Raw genomic sequence first — 18,547 nt, 5'->3', positions numbered from 1 at the left:
GCGACATGTTACTTCGAGAGCTCCGGCGTTACAGTTGGTCAGTCATCCGAGGCCCTATTTCTCGTCACGCAGCAACGGCGTCAGCATAGTTATACCACAATGACCTATAGTAATGCATAACAATGACCTGGGAGTTGCAGCGGACGACTGAAAACATAAGCAAACGGCTTCTGAGGTAATGTGCCGGGGATTACTCTGCATTGTAATAGTCATACCGCAATGGTCTAGATTAATGCCTAGCAATGCCTAGTAACTACTGCGGATGACTGCAAATATAAGCAAACAGGTGCTGAAGTGATGTGCGATGGTCAGGCTCGAAATCAATTTCCTAATGACTGTTGTACTGATTTAATTTATAACTGGCTAAATTACTATAAACTATCAAATACAGAATTACAAGCGATAATCTAACAATTGTAATAATGGGTGATGTTCCAGCGAAGAGGGAGCCCAATTTCTCTATTCAAGAAAAAAAGTTGTTGTTGGATTTAGTGGCAGAAAATCCCGTGATTGAAAATAAAAAAACAGACAAATATTCGACCAACGCGAAAGATAGAGGGTGGGAGAGTCTCGCGGAGAAGTTTAATTCCAGCGGCCTTGGGACAATTAGGAGCCAAAAATGTCTAAGAAAACGCTGGATGAATATGAAAGATAGGGCGAAAAGTGACGAGGCAAGGCTCAAAGTGTCGTTTTGTGACGGTGCAGTTACGATGTTTACATCGTAAATACTTGGCTCCAGGTCATCTTCTTCGGGCATCGGTTGTTTTAACGCAACTGCCACGTTGTGCAAGCACGCAATTGATATTATTATCGCCACGCTGCTCTGCAATTTAGTTCTGAGCGGGATCCGGAGAGCACGGAATCTTTGCTTCATAACTCCAAAACATTGCTCGATTCGTGCTCGAGTCGCAATGTGTGCGCGATTGTATTTTTTCTCCTGTTCAGTGGTCGGATTGATGATTGGAGTTAGAAGGTGTTTTAATAACGGGTAGCCATTGTCACCTAACAGAATTCCGTCAATATTTCCGTCGTTGAAATCGTCGGCCAGTCTTGAGTTTCTAAAGATTCGGGAGTCGTGGCACGAGCCTGGCCAACGCACGACAATATTCATAATTTTTCTGTCCGCATTACACACCACTTGGACATTCAGGGACATGAACCCCTTTCTATTGCGGAACGTCTCCGCGTTATCTCCACCGGGGGAGACTATTGGGATGTGAGTGCAATCAATAGCTCCAACAACTCCTGGGAATTTCTTGACCTTATAAAATTCACATTTCAGTGTTGCAGTATCATGCATCGAATGCATAAAACTAATTTTGTGCTTTGATATTGCGTACGCCACACGGTGTACACTTCTTCGTGCAGTGTGGCGAGACACGCCAGCAAGGTCTCCATCGGTTACTTGGAAGTGTCCCGTAGCAAAAAAACGCAATGCAATGGTTAATTGAAGCAGAGGGTGCAAGCCATGACTCCTAGCTTGGAAAACCTCGTCCCCTTTTATATTATCGAATATCTCAATGACGGCATTTTTATAAAACCGATATCGTTTTATAAATTCTCCGTCATCATATTTCTCAAATGGATTCTTAGTATCCCTGAGGCGCCTGCGTGGAATCGATTCCGATTGCAGAATCTCAATTTCTTCAATTAAAGCAGCCATTTCTTTGATTATTATTCGCAGAATGGCCGATATTTAGGTTTTGCGGACGATAACAATCGGAACAGACGCTCGTTACTTAGCGACGGCTTTGGATCATGACGTCATTCTGATAAAAATAAATCTGGCAACCAGTTTCTGGATTTTCACATATCGGCTTGAGTGTTAAACTCCACTCAGTTAAGTTAAGTGTGAGGATACTTTATGATCTCGAAGTTGAGTTCGAGTAACAGACACAACTAAGTTGAGTTGCTGCAGGCACTTAAGTTGAGGAAAGTTTATGATCTCCACCCGTAGGGTTGTAGGTAGGTAGGTAGGTAGGTAGGTAAGGCGGTAAAATTACAGTCTCGGTGGTAAATGTACACAGAAGAGAATGTAGATTGAATATACCAGAGGTGACTGTAACATTACAGTCTGGCATGTAAAGTTAGATTACCGGACGGTTGTAAGTTGAATTTACATTGAGTGACGGTAATGTTATATTACTGCCAAGTGGCTGGCCACCCTGCTTCCAGACATTTCGCGGTAAATCGAGGTAAATTTTTTTTTCAGTGAATCCAAGATTTCAAGGCGTACAATAGTGGATACCGGGAATTATGATATTGAATAAGATATTGACAGCAACTTCGCTTCTGCCGCTGTGTACTTCTCGTATCGAAATAATAGACCGATTTGGTTTGTCTGATGTAATCCACTTCCGCCATTATCACAAAATCTATGATATTGAACTGATATTAATGAGCAATTGTAGGTAGTCAATATTTGCCATAAATTTCAAGATTTTAAATTTACGAGCTTCTACCCCCTCCCCACGATACGTCACTGTTTTGACCTCATAAAGTCTCATCTACCACAACAATAATGATATCTGTCATTATGAAAATGTATCAAACACTTGCGGCGATATTGATAAATATGATGGGAACAATGTGACCAATTAGAAATTAATCAGAGCCATATTTTATCAGCAAAAGAGCTATACATGGTTCGCAAGCCAAAGGTTCCCGACCTCTGGTATATAAGATAATATTTTCCACGTCTACAAACCGATCTTAGATTGAGACGATGATTTATCCAAAATCGCAAGAAAGTTAGATAAGTCAGTTAGTCAGGGAAGCGCTCATCTGCGACCGAAATAACTATATTACTATGATTAAAAATCCTTTGAGCTCGATCATGGCAAGTTGATCAAGTGATCAGCTTACCCGTAAAGTTAATCTTTTTTAATATCGGTATTAGCGTCGCGGCGAGGCGATTGGTCCCACTATGCATCGATATCGCGGGACACATTCCTACTCTCCCATTGCATACAGTCCTATGATATTCATCCAGTGCATGTACGATGGCCAAGACCGAGTCGCCAACATTCTGCGAAATAAAATTGAATGACAATAAACTGAATACTGGAATGCGTCTGCGGTGTTCAAATAAAATCTCAATTATCATAGTGCTGTAAAAGTACCCTATGCCCACTCCCCAAGCCATAACGTTATATGACACACCGCTGGTCATTAAATGTGCGCGGATCGTTTCTTACCTGCATCCTTGGATTGTTGTGAAATGCACTAGGATTCACTTTCTCGTTGTTATCGCATTTCCTCCTCGAGGCATTGGTCCCTTAGAATGCGTTCAAAATAATTTTATTCTAATCACAGATATCACGTTGAAATGTTCAATGAAACTGTCAAAATATGATCGCATTATAATTACGGCGTGGCATTATGATTCGAGTACTTGAATGCGATTCGAGTCTAGTAGTGACATATTAATAGAGAGTGACAGTGCTGACGTTACACAGGCATGTAGGAATAATATTATCAAGTAAGCTTGACATTTGGTTTCGATACTTTTGTCTCTCCGCGGAAGCCGTGAACATGAACATAGTTGTAACACAGCACCCAAAACATCTAACACAAATCAACACGCGTTAGTGGGTGGCGAGATAGCATAGTGGTATAACCCGCAGCTGCAACACCATGGTTCGAGTCCGACCGAGGTCGACTCCAGAATTCCGACCTACGTGTTGGAGGTTTATCTAGGCTCCTCCTCGCCATCTCATCCGCGTAAGCGGTGTCTTATATAAAGGCTAGAAGTGGGCCGTTCTACAAGTCTACAGCTACTGAATAAAAATGAATACAATTCGCCTGGTGTCTATGACCGTAGTAGTCGACAAAAACTTCAATAACAAACAAATACGTTAGTGGAAGCGACATTTGCTTGAAGCAATGATCAATCCGCAACATTCGCAAATAGAAATCACTATGGAATTGGATGTGGCGTACAACTGGAATTATTTTCTTTGGATATTTTCCCATATAAATGCTGATTTGCATTTGGGTTTCGAACCCAAGTCTTTGGTATGTATTAGCAGGAGTGACTGACTTCTTTCGCGATTAACAGATATTGCAGATAATACAAGCACTAAAAATGTCAACCATTGGATATACTTAATCGAAGGTGAAACTTTATGCGCATAGATCTCCATTGTTTTCGTACCCATAGTACATAAGTTTATGTGCTCCAAATACTCCGAAAACCAGGGGTTTCTTGAATTGTTCAAAGTCAAATTCAAGAAATATGGTGCAAGTCTTTCCAAGGCTGTCGCTGCTGGTTGAAATCCTACCGCACCTAAAACACAAGTTTTTCGTAGCGTATTTAATCTTGACACTCAGTTAATGCGGTGAACCATGTAGAATTCCGTCATCAAAATTGGATCTTGCAGTAGGAATCCCATTGGTCCAGGCATCGCTGCCTATCCACAAAAGCTCTTTCGCTTTGTCGCCGAATTCTTGCGCAGCCACCATCACCCTGGATGCTGAAACCGAGTTTGTGAAGAGCACGACGGCTGAAACAGTTAAAACAATCTTTAATGTGGGGTTTTGTTTGTTTGTTTCGGGTATTCATGGTGTTTGTCGACTACTATGGTCATTTACACCAGGCCGATATTCTTCTTATTTTCCGTAACTGCCGACTTATAGCACGGCCCACCTCTAGGCTTTTGTAAGACACAGCTGGCGCGGATGAGGTGGCGAGGAGGAGTTGTAGTGGAGCTATTGCTTTACAACAGTCCGATCATTCTGAACAAAGCCGATATTGTGCCTTTACGGTCAGTTTTCGGGAATAGGTGCATCGCCCTGCTCCTATTATAATATATATGTTCGGAATCAGTGCAACAGTAGCTATCGTTGAACACTAGTTTTAGTAACTTTCGCGCTCGGGTCGAAAGGTAAGATTTCCATATCTACCACGAGAAATTGCTAGTCATCACGCCTGGTTGCCCAACCATGCAGTCACGTGTTTCCCATCTATCCGTAACGTAACGATGTAAAATATGGGGCAACCCCGATTCATCTTCTATTTGCTACACTTGTTGCTAGTAATTGTCTTTAATGTTTAAACTTTAAATCAGTGGTTCTTAACCTTTTTTCCTCCAGCGCCCCCTTTCAAAAATTATCGTGCTCCAGCGCCCCCCAACCTCATATTGTAAGGAATGTAATAAAGACAATGACTAAGAGGGAGGGCCGTAACAGCACTTCGTCAACCCCCCTAAAAACGATTGCCTTGCGCACCCATAGCGTGATAAACCAAACTTCTGAAGGCTTCGCCCCCAAGAACGCCGTAGCGTGATTTCGGTGGTAGGCAAAGTTTGTGTGGCCTGGTCGCCCTAAGGTACTAAAATTTTCTATAATGCATGAAGTAATAGGTGGTAATTACATATATAAGTCGCTATAAACTTTTTATCCTCTCAGCCCACGTAATCAGATTTACCAGTAGCGCTGAGTGAGCTGTTGTATGGGTAAATAAAGGGCACGTAATTATTAATTAAACATATTCGGGCATTCCCGTCGGTACAATTAATTCGTTACCAGGGCCGTAACAGCAATTCGTCAGCCTCCCCCCACCCACCATAAAAAACGTTGGTCTTGGGTTCCCCCATCGGGTGATAAGCCAGACTTCCGGGGGGCTTCGCCCCCAGACCCTCCTTCGGCTATCCGCTATTTGCTGATACTATTCATCTACATTGGGTGTCCGTTTACAGAGCCAGCTATTGTCGCCTAGACGCGCGAAGCGCGAAAAATTTCAATAATTATTGATTGAATTGGTCAATATGATCGGGAATTGCATGTATATTGATATCAATTTTTATCCTCTCTCTGCTCACGTAAACAGATTTACCGGTAGAGCTGAATGATGTGTGATTGAAAAGGTAGGACCCCTCAATAATAATTATACATCTTCGTGCGTATACCCGTGGGCAGGAACGAAACGGCACTTCGTCAGGCCCCCCGAAAAAACTTAGGTCTTGGGCTCCCATAGGGTGATAAACCGAACGCCCCCCATCACGTTGTTCGCTTTAGACACGAAATCAGCTGTACTGTTTAGCGAGCCAGTGCGAAGCGCGAAAACTTTCGATAATTCATGATAAAATCGGTCAGTAAGATCGGGAATTGCATATATCTTGCAATCAATTTCTTGTCCTCTCTGCTCACGTTACCAGATTTACCGTTACAGCTGAGTGAGGTGCAATGTTCCCTCTAAGCTGCGCACGTGCGCAGTGCTGACACGGTCTCTGCGCACAGAAAATCTACGTTGCGCTCAACAAATCCGAAGTTATGACCTTTTTTTAGTCGTTACGCACTGTTGTCCAAGGGTCTGCGCAGTGAGTTGTTGAGTGTGCGCAGACTCGTCAAAACGTAGAGTGAACATTGTGAGGTATCTTGGAAACTGTAGGGCCCGTAACTAATAACTAAACATATTCGGGCGGGCAAACCCGTTGGTATGACTTCGTTACATGATGTTATTTCGTGACCTCCTGTCTGCTATATCAAAAAATATAGAATCGCCCAACAGGGATGTCGCCCAACAGGAATATCTAGCTTTAGATATCCCTGTCGCCCAATCGTACTAAACTAAAAGACGCACACGATTTCAAATTGGGATTTCTTCACTGGCATGTAATTTTTCCCTGCCAGATGAATTCGTCTTCTGGGGTTTAGATTGCCAAGACAGGAACATTCGGTGCCAGTCATTTAGGCGCCCATGGACAATTAAACCTATATGTCAAACTTTTCGGTGTTAATTTGCTCTGAATACTCATTAGGGATATGTCCTACCACCACATCATCTACTGCGAAGCCATTTTTCTCCAGCGCCCCCCATACCGCCCCCCTGAACCCAGCGCCCCCCATATCGCCCCCTGAGCGTTTCCGCCCCCTTCAAAATCGCCAGCGCCCCTTGGGGGGCGCTGGAGGCAAGGTTAAGAACCACTGCTTTAAATCATTGTTATCATTAGGTTTCTTGTCACTTGGCGATTCGACATACCCGATTATAAGCCGCAACGGATGGTAATATAATGGCTATTTTTCAATTAAATTAGACATACGAGCAATACATTCATTCGGATTGCGAGAATTGGATATCTGTCGGACTTTTTAACACAGCATTTCGCTAAGAAGTCAATTTGAATACAGAAAGCTACCTCACCTTTCGACTTTTGATCTAATAAGTTTAAAATGATGTTTCGTAGATCTTGATCTGTCGGAGTGCGTGGAACCGCTTCAAACGTGTTAATGCAGACGCCTTCCCTTTCTGCTACATTCCGGAGTTCTGAAATAGCGTCACGTTATACGTTGTTTGAGAAAACAAAATTCAATGTGAAGGTTGTCAAAGTGGCGAAGGTTCTCACGTAGTAGACGTACCGCCGTAAATTTCTATTCAAGTGGTCTGAACCAGGACATTTGAGCATGCGTCGTACAAATCAAATTACAACATTTATGCTGAAGATGTCCTCAAACTAGGGTACGCGGGGTTCCTCAGGGATACGTGAAAGGTGTTTCGGGGATACGCGAGCAACTTCATTTTTACTTCATTTTTGTGGTGCTGTGGCAATTTTCTGGAGCAAGGATTTTATTGTTTATGGGATAGGTGAGAAAAAAAGCTTACCAAATGCGACGTTTATAGGCCTATGCCACCATGCTTTTACATTGCCTACCGTAGAACTCCGATTAGTCCAACCAAAACCAATGTAATCTGCTCATGAAGAGTAGGCCTACTTCATTAGTGCTATCAGAAGCTTCAGTGTTTTGCTTGTGTACAATGAAAAGCAGGCTATATAGTTAATGGGACTGGAGATCTATATGGCAATATCGTATCCAGCAGTGTCAATCAAACGTTCTCCCCCCTCAGTTTACAGTTGTGACTTCTAGACAAGTATTTTAAGCCCATGCGGGATAAAAAACAGATGCCGTCACGGACCTTCCGTTGAACACAATTTTAGCTTGTTCCTAGGTAAAATATTTCCAAGAATATAATTTTCCGTGGGAAATGATGTTTGACAGTGTGAACAAATAGCTTGCTGCATTTGTTCTTTCAATCGCGCACACGTAATGCAACATTATATCAAGCGAAACGCCACACATGCGAATAATTCGAAAGGTTACGCAGTTGACAAAGGTTCGAGAACCTCTGATTTAGGGAAGAGATCCTACCCGCATCGATGCGCGCATATATACACGGGATATTCATTGTTGATACAAAAGTAATTGTTTCAGGACGTCACAACGACGGGAGAACTGTACTTAGCAGTACTCTCGCCATGGGTTTGTGTGGGCTTTTCTCGCCTCGGTACAACCGTAATAGTTCGCTATAGTCATACCGAATGCACAATTAGACTCTGTGACACAACTGGTTATACATCACACACCGCCAATCAAATAATAATGATATCACACTTGAATGTAACAAACTTGTTGATTATTATTTGCCATTGTTGCTATTTAATCGCATTTACAATCAGAAAGGTGCCTTCGTCATTTATAAGATTTATTCTTATTTTGAAGGACAATGTCTGATAAAACTCCACTGCCCTGTCCTGATCTGGTTTTATTACCGTGAAAACCATTTAGGCCGTATGCGTCGTCCTCGTAAACTATTGATATATATGTCCAGCCTCGTTCTTTTGCAAATGCAATAATCGCTTCCGCCTGGAATGAAATTCAGAATTATCAGTGCGAAATAGTGAGACAACTTTTGATAGATAACCATTAATGTCGGTGTGGATACACGACGGATTCTACATGGTAATCGTGGAACAATCGAATACATACGACAGTAAATCAACATGACACTGGGAGATTCCTAGCAGATTTGTTCGACTTCGAAAGTGTTCTTCGCGCTTCGCACGAATTACTGTCACAATATGTCTCTATTTTCACGGTGGGAGGGGGTGTTAGCCACCGTCAAAACAATGCACACATAGTTTACACAATTGCGATCTCAATATAACATCCAAATTTCACCTGCTTGCCATCCGGAGGCACAACTCTGAAGAAAGACTTGAACCGGTCTTTGTTGCTGAGTTCTGAACTACTTGACCAGTAACTAACCTGAAATCGATGATGCATGTGTTTGTTTTACATGTGTGATTTGCGAGTATTGTTAAACATTATTGGCCGTTAAAGCGACTAATATACGTGACTAGATGAACTGCAATTCCAAACCAGTTTCTTCCGTAGTCACCAAGCATAGAATATGTATCTACAATATGTACAATATGAAGATTTGTATATGTTGTCGTTATCATCCCTGTAAAGTGGAGAAACAACGAAATTCCACAGGAATATTGCAGTGTGGGGTCGAAATTATTGACATAGTGAATTTGTATCGCTCACCGCAAATTCATCCTGCACAACATGCCTGACGTAAATCTGTTATTTTGGCGATATTTAGGGAGGTGTGTCATGTGTAGCTCATAGGAACTACGAAAAGCTTTTGTTACATGGAATACGTTTCCTATGAGAGAGTATCAGATCTTATATCATACCATGTAACGCATAACCACTCGCAATTATGTTTCCATGAGCTATATTTTAACTCATTTGGAAAACAAAACCATTAACTATAATAGGGCAAGAATCACTGGAAATCGTAACTGCATATATGTATGCAGCCTAGCTAAATAGTTGCTTTAGCCAGTAATATTCTGTTAGTGACTTTGTTGTCTTCCATTTTAAGTAAATAAACAAGCTTCATCCAGACAGCTGGGATGTCAAAAGCCCGGAATTGGAATTTTATAATCATTCCAAATATTGGAATCACCATATTAAAGTGTATTGCTCACCTGTGGAACTGAATACGCCTGTAAAATATTCGCCGCCTGAATCGACACCGAGCTTGACGCACCGCCGCTGACTCCTGAAATCATGGTTCTCTAATTTCTCATAATCTGGTTGCGAAAACCCGCGCCACAAGGGGCCTGGTTCTGGGTAAATATTTAGGGTAGCCGCGGGAAGTGTACCCGGCGTAACAGTCCAGCTCAATCTATGCGTGGTCACTGGACAACGAGCGCTGAGCTAGCAAGGCAACTCCAAGATCGGGACAAGTCGAATGACTCCATTTCATTTCAGAGTTAATTTTAGTCATATTCCAATTTGGACATGACTCGACATATTTTTGGGATTTTTATTTCGTAAATTTCGGACTGCAATCCTGCACCGCACAGATTCTTACGATTTGAAAATGATAAATTCCCGCGTCTCTGAGCCCTAGAAGTGATACATCCGCAATTATGCTGAAAATATACTGTACGATATGACTACAGCTATACAACATGAGTATAGTTATAGAACTGCAGCTATAGGGCTGAAGGTGTGACTATATGTGCAAGTGGGGAGATATATCATGGCCACCTTATATGCCTTTGGTGTAGGGGACGTGAATTATACAATCATAAGAATTAATCCCGTACCTGCCACCAGTGGGCGCGACGGCGCGTCGGTTTGTAGATTAGAACACCGGACATCTTCGTCTGACAGGTGCGGTATGATATTCGAAAGTAACTGAAACGACACGAAAGCAACCATACGTACCAGCGCTCATACGAATGCCTTAGTACGACTCTGATTCATTTTAATCATAAAGGCAAGTATTTGTCAGCAACTCAACAGTTTATTTCTCACTAGCAGGTAAATAGTCTCACTGCAGCTATATTGCTATATACATCTCTCGTCAATGATATAGCTTGCTTAGTTGATAAAGAAAACCAAGTTAATAATTACATAACAAAATACGTGACATCCTGACGTGCATGATAATTAGTAGGTCAGGATGGATTTGATCTTGATACAGCACATGCCTGATGCCTATACTCTGTAAAAATGAATAATCCTGTGCATATGTATGTACAAAAGCATACGCTCGCTAGAAATTTGGTTTCATATTACAGCTGTCTCAAGATCATCCGTGTTGTAGTCCATTTGTAATCGACTTGTTTCGCTCCTATTAACACGATGCATGGAGATGAACACTTCGCCAGTTCATGCACAATGCACATTGCACAATGCACAGTGCACACATGTGCTGACAAGTTCATCTATATATCATATATCATAATTCAATGGGGTATGCAGCCGATATATCAGGTGTGGCAAACAGGTTGCTACGTCTCTGTTTAGTCGAATAGTGTGGTCATTAACTTGAAGAGACTTGGCACACTACTTGATTATGGAAAACTAGGAAATATATAATGTCTTAATCAGGGTTGTAATGACTCGAGTCATGACTCGACTCGAGTCGGACTCGAGTCACGACTTTTTAGTGACTCGACTTGACTCGAGTCCTTTTCTTGAAAAGGGAAAATGACTCGACTCGACTCGAGTCAATATTTGGATTGACTCGACTTGTACTCGAGTCATTACGCATGACTCGACCCAAGTCATTGACTCGGCATATTTTATATGACTTGAAGTTGAAGATGAAGAAATTTGCGAATCGTACTGGCTAGATCAACGCATATGACGAATTCTGCCGATATCGCTATTTGTCGCCACTGCTTTCGTTGCACTCGCCTGATATCAGATATGCCGCCGTAAAAACAACAGACAATGTCACATATAGTAGCAATGCATTGGACAAAATCATCCTGTGATGAAGAGGTAATAGATCCTCCGCCATCAAAGTACTCGAGACTTTTCAATTATACAAGCAAACAATCGAAGCAAAGTTCAAATAGAGGCCATGAAATACATCAGATGGTCAAGTACTTGGAAGAGACAAATAAGCTCATGTGTAGATTTAAAGGCGATGATTCTTTGCATTATTGGGCGACCAGAAATAATGAGTATCCAATCTTCAATGTGGTTCAAAAATGCTTGTCCATTCCTGTATCTAGTGCACCAGTGGAACGTGTTTCAGTAGATGTGGATTTATTCTAAGGCCATGCCTATATCGGCTTTCAATTAAATAAAAGGGCAAAAGAAAACAGGAAACAAATGAACATCAAGATAGTCAGTTTTGGGCCCTATTATTAAGCGCCTCCAGCGTGGGCGGTCATGGGCGTCTTCGAGCGATAGCCCGCGTTGCGCTAGCTCGGTCTCTATTGTTGAGCACCATGTGGTTCTATTCCAGCCACCTCTGCGCCATGGCTCCGTCGGAATGTGGTTGATGATGGCGGCGGCTGGTTGATCGTCTTGATGCCGCACTGGATGACCGATTAAGCGTAAGCGTCGTTCAGCAGCCAGCAAACGGCCTGGGACTGTTTTTGTGAGTTTGCGCAGAGCATTGGTGGATATGTGCTCCGGGTGGTGGATGCCGAGTGCGTAGCGGAGGAGTGCATCGTAGTTGGCGTTGAGTGTCTTAGCCAGCTTTTCTGTCAGCGTGAGTGCTTCTATTCCGTAGAGAAGAACCTGCTCGACAGTGGCACGGAAGATGCGGGTCTTGAGCTGGGTTGAGGCACTTGAATGGAAGAGGCTATTTAGCCGTCTTGCCGCGCCCCAGGCCTTTGCTCGCCTCGCCTTGAGCGCTTATCCAGAGTCAGCGACGTCAATACCGAGGTATACAAAACTCGTTACATACTTGAGATCGATATCTCCCAGTTGAATTGGTGTGGCGTTCTCCGGTAGAGCTGGTATGGCCAGAACCTCAGTCTTCTTCGCGTTGATCTGGAGGCCAACAAGAGCGGCGGCGGCCTCTAGCTGGTTAATGGGACGCTGTGCCGATGCGGTGTTCGGGGCAAGCAGGGCTAGGTCGTCTGCGTAGGCAAGAATACCTAGGTGGATTGCCTCGCGAGTCGTACGCGTGCGCGTTCCTTGCCGTGGCCGCCATTCAAAGAAGTTCGTAGTATCCGGGAAGGCCGTTCGTAGCACGAAGTCAAGGATGACCACGAACAAGAATGGTGCCAGGGTGTCACCTTGAAGCACACCAGCCGAAGTGTTGAAATCTCCGCTTGGGCCGTCATCTGTTCGGACTCACGCTCGTGTGTCAGTGTAGAGGGCCATAATGGCGTACGTTATCACCTCAGGAATTCCATAGAATCTGAGGATCTCCGCCATGGCTGGGCGCGAGACCGAGTCGAAGGCTTTCGCGAAATCAACGAAGACGGCCATGCCGCTATAACATATATGAGGATCTCCTTTACACTTAAGTATTTTGAATTGTAACTCATCATTGATTTGATCTGCTGTCAGTGAAAACACACAATACACTCCGTCCATTTGACGTTTTGTTAGGTATATGCATTGTGCACGTGAGTAATAATGAATGGCTAATGTTGTGTGATGTTTGTACAATAGGGTTGTTCAAAAATAACTTCTTATTTATCTTACTGGGTGGCTACTTGGTAAAATTGTTATGTTGCATAAAAAGAACACTGAATCTGGTTTAATTTTAAAAAGTATAATCAATGATATGAGAGGAGAAAATTTTATATTTGAAAATAAAGGGAGTGTTTTTGTTGAGAAATTATTTCATATAATATAATAGTATGCTAGTAGTAAGCCGACTATTTTTTCATATCCAAAATATTCCACTCTAATAAATTTGCTCTTTCTAGTTGGAATTGAGCCAAATTTGCTATGAATCATATTTTAACACAATATAACAATATCATGAGATGGGCCGGTAAAATTCGAAAATCTCTATTTGTAGTTAATCCAAAATTTCCTCTCATATTAGTAACGCTCCGGCGGCTATTTCGGGAGCTGAGCAGGCAAGCTGACCTTTTTTTATTCAACCACCTGATAATATGAAAGAAAAACTATACGTCTACATAAACCTGCATCTGTTGATTCTGATTCTCTATCAGCTGGTATCTAGACGTGAATTCGTTGGTTCTATATCAGATAGCATATAGAATGAATTCGTTGATTCGCTATAAGCTATAAGCTAATTCAGGATTGAAAACATGAGTTTAACATGACTTCAATACTGTGACTTGGACTCGACTCGAGTCATAACACTATGACTCGGACTTGAGCCTTTAAACGGTGACTTGGACTCGGACTCGACTCGGTGATGAATTGAAAATGACTCGACTTGACTCGAGTCAAAACCACAAAAGTAAGATTGACTCGTGACTCGGAACAATGTGACTTGGTTACAACCCTGGTCTTAATCATCCCCCCTGATTCTTCGAACGACAAAGCACGGAAATGGCTAACTAATTCTTTTCGAGCTCGTATTATTAACTGAACTAAATTAATAAATTTTAGTAAATTTCCACTCATGGGCTTTATTAAGGGGAGACATAAACTAATAATTACAACGCAATATAAAAGTAAGCCGCAGGCCCATGAGAAAGTTTTCTGTTGATCGCAATTAGGTGGAAGTTGGCCACACTTGATATATACCAATGATAGAAACCCACTTGCAATAATATCCATTCTTACCCGTCTTACAGCTTCATTATCCGAGTTACAAGTATCGATTATAATGCTTCCCAGCTTGATTCCAGGCAGGATCTTATCATCAGAATTAACCTGACACGAGAGGACATGCGATCATGATATTGGAAGAAAGTAGAGTAGTTTCGAATGATCATGAAGTTTTCTTCTGCTTATAGAATTTTACTACCATTTTTGTCCAGGCAGTTGTTTTATTGACATTATCTTGATGCATAGGCTACATTTTATAAGTGTGGTTGGTCGAACTTAAGATAGACCTGCCTAATAGGGATGGTGTGAACCTCTGAAAGGTTCAGGTTCGTGTGAACGCGAACCTTTTTGAAAGGTTCTGTGTGAACACGAACGTGAACCTCATGACGTCACGTGACGTCATATTGCCAATTCCAACCCTATCTTTCAATGAAGTGATAGCCTATATGCACATGTATACGTACACGATACCTAGCGACGACTCGGGCCACATAATCCCACAATGCGGAAGTACATATTGGCGTTTTAAACGTCGCTGAATGTATCAACTGAGGCAATCAAATGATATAATACTTCCATAAAATCAATATTATCCGTCGCTTTGCCAACAACTTCGACGAGGACTTATCAGGGAATATAAGAAAAACCTTAACGGTCTTGGCCAGACCGGACAGTATTCGGCGTCTGAGCATTGCTACATTGATTTTGAGCAGAGTGTAAAACAGGGTTTCTATGCTTGCTACCGATATTATCCCATTAATAAGTTATACAGCAGTAGCCAAAACCCCAAATAAACATATGAAGTCAAGATTGATTGGTTGAATAAGCATCATTCGTTGACTACTATAAGTGTATTTCGCTCGTGACATTGTGTGATTGCGAGTCGAGATCACAGCGGAGAGTCGCTAAATATTCACCATCGGAAAGCTGGATATTTGGAGCAAACTTTTGTAACAAAGCAAGTAAAATCATTGAGACTGTCAAGGTGCATATTCGTTTTGTGTTGATTTTTTCTGCTGCCAGCGCTATGCATAGAGGCACCGGCCCGCAGTTGAAATGCAATAAATTCCTACCAAAGATGTCATAATAAAGTAAAAATTGTAATACATTAAAAAGGTTCACAGTGCAGAACCTATCAAGGTTCTATTGTGAACGCGAACCTCTGAATTTCCGAGGTTCACACACAGAACGCGAACGTGAACCTCACGTTCACACCATCCCTACTGCCTAATATTGGGCGGTCTCTCTGTCTAGAGACGTCAACTCAATCGCCGTACATATTTGTCACCATGGTCATGAGATTTGCCGAAGACAGGCCGTAAGCATGTTGTAATTCGGATCTTCTTCACATTGGTGTCAGTAGTGTTTATTATCCGACAGTCGCAAATAGGTTTTAAACTGCTCTTACACCAATGGGTTGTGGGTTCGAGTCCGACCGAAGTCGACTCCAGAGTTCCTACCCAAGTGTTGTCAGTATTTCTGAAGTTTCTAGTAGGGTTCAGTTGGTCATTCACACCCTTGCGACCATTGATTGAATTATTATACTTTTGAATAATTGATAGAATGCTAGATTTGCTAGATTTGCTAGGTTCTCCCTGGTTCACTTGTAAGGTTATGTAACTCCAACAAGGTCGCAATATACGGACAGAAAAAATTATCGGTGAATCTTTGCTATTAGTAGGCTACATGATCTGAATCGACAAGGCTTACCAACCCATTATTTTTCACATCTGATTTTCTAGCTTATGGGTTCCTAAAGTGTGGGCCATGGCCCACTGGTGGACCACAAGAGTATTTTGAGGTGGGCCACGGAACTATTTGGAAAATTGGAAAATTAGTGAAAGTTCAATGATATGTGTTATGTTCATATATTCATATTATAGAATTATACGTAGGCTACATAAAACTTTCCATCCGATTAGATCCATCGGATTACTATATGTGCATGACTGTGTTGTAGTCGCGCGACGCTTGAACATTATTTGAAGTAATTTTATTAATGATATTTGTATTTGGATTATTACTGTTAATGTGCTATCCTTTCTTAGCCCACGTGATCAACTTCCCTGGTATAGGGCTGATGGAGACGACGAGCACAATTTAGAGCACATAAATGTATCTTTAGCCATGTTCATTCCACACGGTAACACTATTTATGAGCCGGAATCACGGTGCCTTATATTTCGAGCACCAACAGGTTACACACCCCTAGCTAGACTAAAGCACCACAACTACCTCATAGCTCGTGGTGTCTTTATTTTTAAAACAGTCGAATTACTTAGGTTGAGTTTGAGATTGAAACTCGTACCTGATCGATGATCATATTCATCGTTTCAACAGCTTGTATCCCGCTCTCTCGAATGATGGTACAGTTCTCGCTTTCTCTGCTGTGTACCGGCACCATGCCAGCAATAAGAATATCACCTGGTCGATATTGCACTTTATAGTCTGAATCCCGACGTGTGGTAACCAGCTGTAAGAATAATTACCCCCTGAATCGTTGGCAGGGTATGGTGGTAGCGTTCTAATGGTTCTTGCTAATTAAGAGAACCTCCGTTGGAAACTGAATTGAATACTTCGCACATACTCATTAGCTAGTCCATATTCCAGTGGCGCAGCGGGATCTCCCATCATATGAAATTAGATAATTCGAGTCGAGTCGTGAGAGTCGAGGTTTTGAGTCAAAGTCATGTGCCCATTGTAACTAGTAGACAATTATCGACGAAAGTTATTGTTTAGATAGTTTTGTTGGTGACCCGTTACTCTTCAACACCAGCGTATAATCCAATATTGTCGCTATATGTCCGATCTGATTACCAGTCTGCTTTTCAGAAATCCCGCATGGCGTGACAAAATTTATGCAGCAGAATAATACTCACGTTACTCGTCCCAGTTGATTGCGCGACACCTCCGCCGATACATCCTGTGTAGAAATGTTTTCACATGAGGTGATATGATTCATCAGTGGGTTCATCTTAATTGACGCTAAGCGTTCATATTACCGCCCAAATACACTCAATGATTGACAAACATTCCTCGTTTCCACTTTTATTTTGAGTAGCCTACATCAAAGCAAACATGAGGATACATCGAGTCATCGAACGGTATTTAGATATCCACATTTTTACATAGCCTCAATATAAGCGGTACAATGTCGTTCAACAGATACTGGACGGTGGACGTCGGCGTTCATTTGTAAAATGTAGCAGCACAGCAGCCATAGCGTATAGGTACCACGCGTTATTTTTTAGATACCATATCACATTCAGGGAGCTCACTATACGCTATCCGTATGATTTCGAAATAATAGATATATTTACTCACCAAAAATAGTGATAAATGTTCCACAAACGTAAAGTGAAATCATGGCGTTGACTAATACATTAGGCTGATTCTATTGTTTCGCGACGTATCTGTACAATATTATGAACATTTGAAGTAGACACTGGGTCCATTTCCACGTTATTTCCAGTTAGAAACCAGGATGCCGAATTGTAATCCGTTGAAATAAATTTGCACTGGTGAGCTCACTGTAATATCACCAGCACCCTATTCACGGATGCTACAATCTACATCCATGAGCAACGCTCCCTCTAATTTTTCACGAGTCTGGTGCAATCACCAACTCACTGCGCGGTCTCTTGGACAACAGCGCGTAACGACTAAAAAAAATGTCATCACTCCGGATTTTTTTGCGCGGCAAAGATTTTTCTGTGCGCGGCGACTTTGTCAGCAGTGCGCGGCCAAACACGCGCGTAGCGTAGAGGGTACAATGCCTATGAGCAGGCCGTGTTATTTTTGGCATGTGCCAAAACTGCCAAAAATAACTTATTTTTGGCATTTTTCGATTTTTATTTTTGGCAGTTTTGGCATCGTCCTTTAAATAGATAGTTTCAGCCTTGAATTAGTCACAAAAACACTTTATTCGGGCTAGTTTGTCAAAAGACCAGAAAATGTGCAGCATCCACGTATAATCAGTGCCAACAAACAATAAGAAGAAGAAAAAACCTAACGATTTCATAGGTTAATAATATCAAACGAAACCACAAAATATGCAGTATCCATCGGAATCGGTGCCAATAAGCAAAAAAAAAAGAAAAGCCCAACAAACACGCTCAACAGCTGATTGTTACAGCTGTTGAATAGACTTAAATCGTTTGCACTGTAACAGTGCTTCCAAACTCAGGTCAGCTAAGTTTCTCCTAAATTCATTTCTCGCCCAACGAATCTGGGAAATATC

The 18,547-nt window shown here is 42.0% G+C and overlaps 1 protein-coding gene across 4 annotated transcripts in view; it reads right to left on the bottom strand.

Annotated features, from left to right (window-relative positions):
- Window positions 1-17,863, bottom strand: part of LOC145442837 (metabotropic glutamate receptor 7-like) — a 33,751-nt gene extending 15,888 nt beyond the window's left edge. For 2 of the 4 annotated variants that reach the window (XR_013916166.1, XR_013916167.1), the window contains exons 1-13: window positions 17,632-17,863; window positions 17,187-17,230; window positions 16,616-16,780; window positions 14,323-14,412; window positions 10,407-10,497; window positions 9,780-9,853; window positions 8,959-9,045; window positions 8,550-8,643; window positions 7,145-7,267; window positions 4,347-4,505; window positions 4,157-4,288; window positions 3,198-3,277; window positions 2,866-3,028 (exon numbers count right to left, since the gene is read on the bottom strand). Coding sequence is in view for 2 of the 4 variants with exons in the window: in XM_080320870.1 (XP_080176996.1) it covers window positions 2,866-3,028; window positions 3,198-3,277; window positions 4,157-4,288; window positions 4,347-4,505; window positions 7,145-7,267; window positions 8,550-8,643; window positions 8,959-9,045; window positions 9,780-9,853; window positions 10,407-10,497; window positions 14,323-14,412; window positions 16,616-16,780; window positions 17,187-17,230; window positions 17,632-17,674 (1,345 nt within the window). In the remaining 2 variants the exon portion in view is untranslated. The remainder of the gene's footprint in view (window positions 1-2,865; window positions 3,029-3,197; window positions 3,278-4,156; window positions 4,289-4,346; window positions 4,506-7,144; window positions 7,268-8,549; window positions 8,644-8,958; window positions 9,046-9,779; window positions 9,854-10,406; window positions 10,498-14,322; window positions 14,413-16,615; window positions 16,781-17,186; window positions 17,231-17,631) is intronic. The other 2 variants (XM_080320870.1, XM_080320862.1) reach the window with 2 other exon arrangements.
- Window positions 17,864-18,547: the final 684 nt, after the last annotated feature.

The sequence above is a fragment of the Botryllus schlosseri genome, chromosome 1 (assembly GCF_051294905.1).
Source record: "Botryllus schlosseri isolate E-star chromosome 1, Bs_hap1, whole genome shotgun sequence".
Classification (NCBI taxonomy): Eukaryota; Metazoa; Chordata; class Ascidiacea; order Stolidobranchia; family Styelidae; genus Botryllus; species Botryllus schlosseri.
The sequence above is the reverse complement of the archived record's forward strand: the minus strand, read 5'-3'. Positions and strand labels throughout refer to the sequence as shown.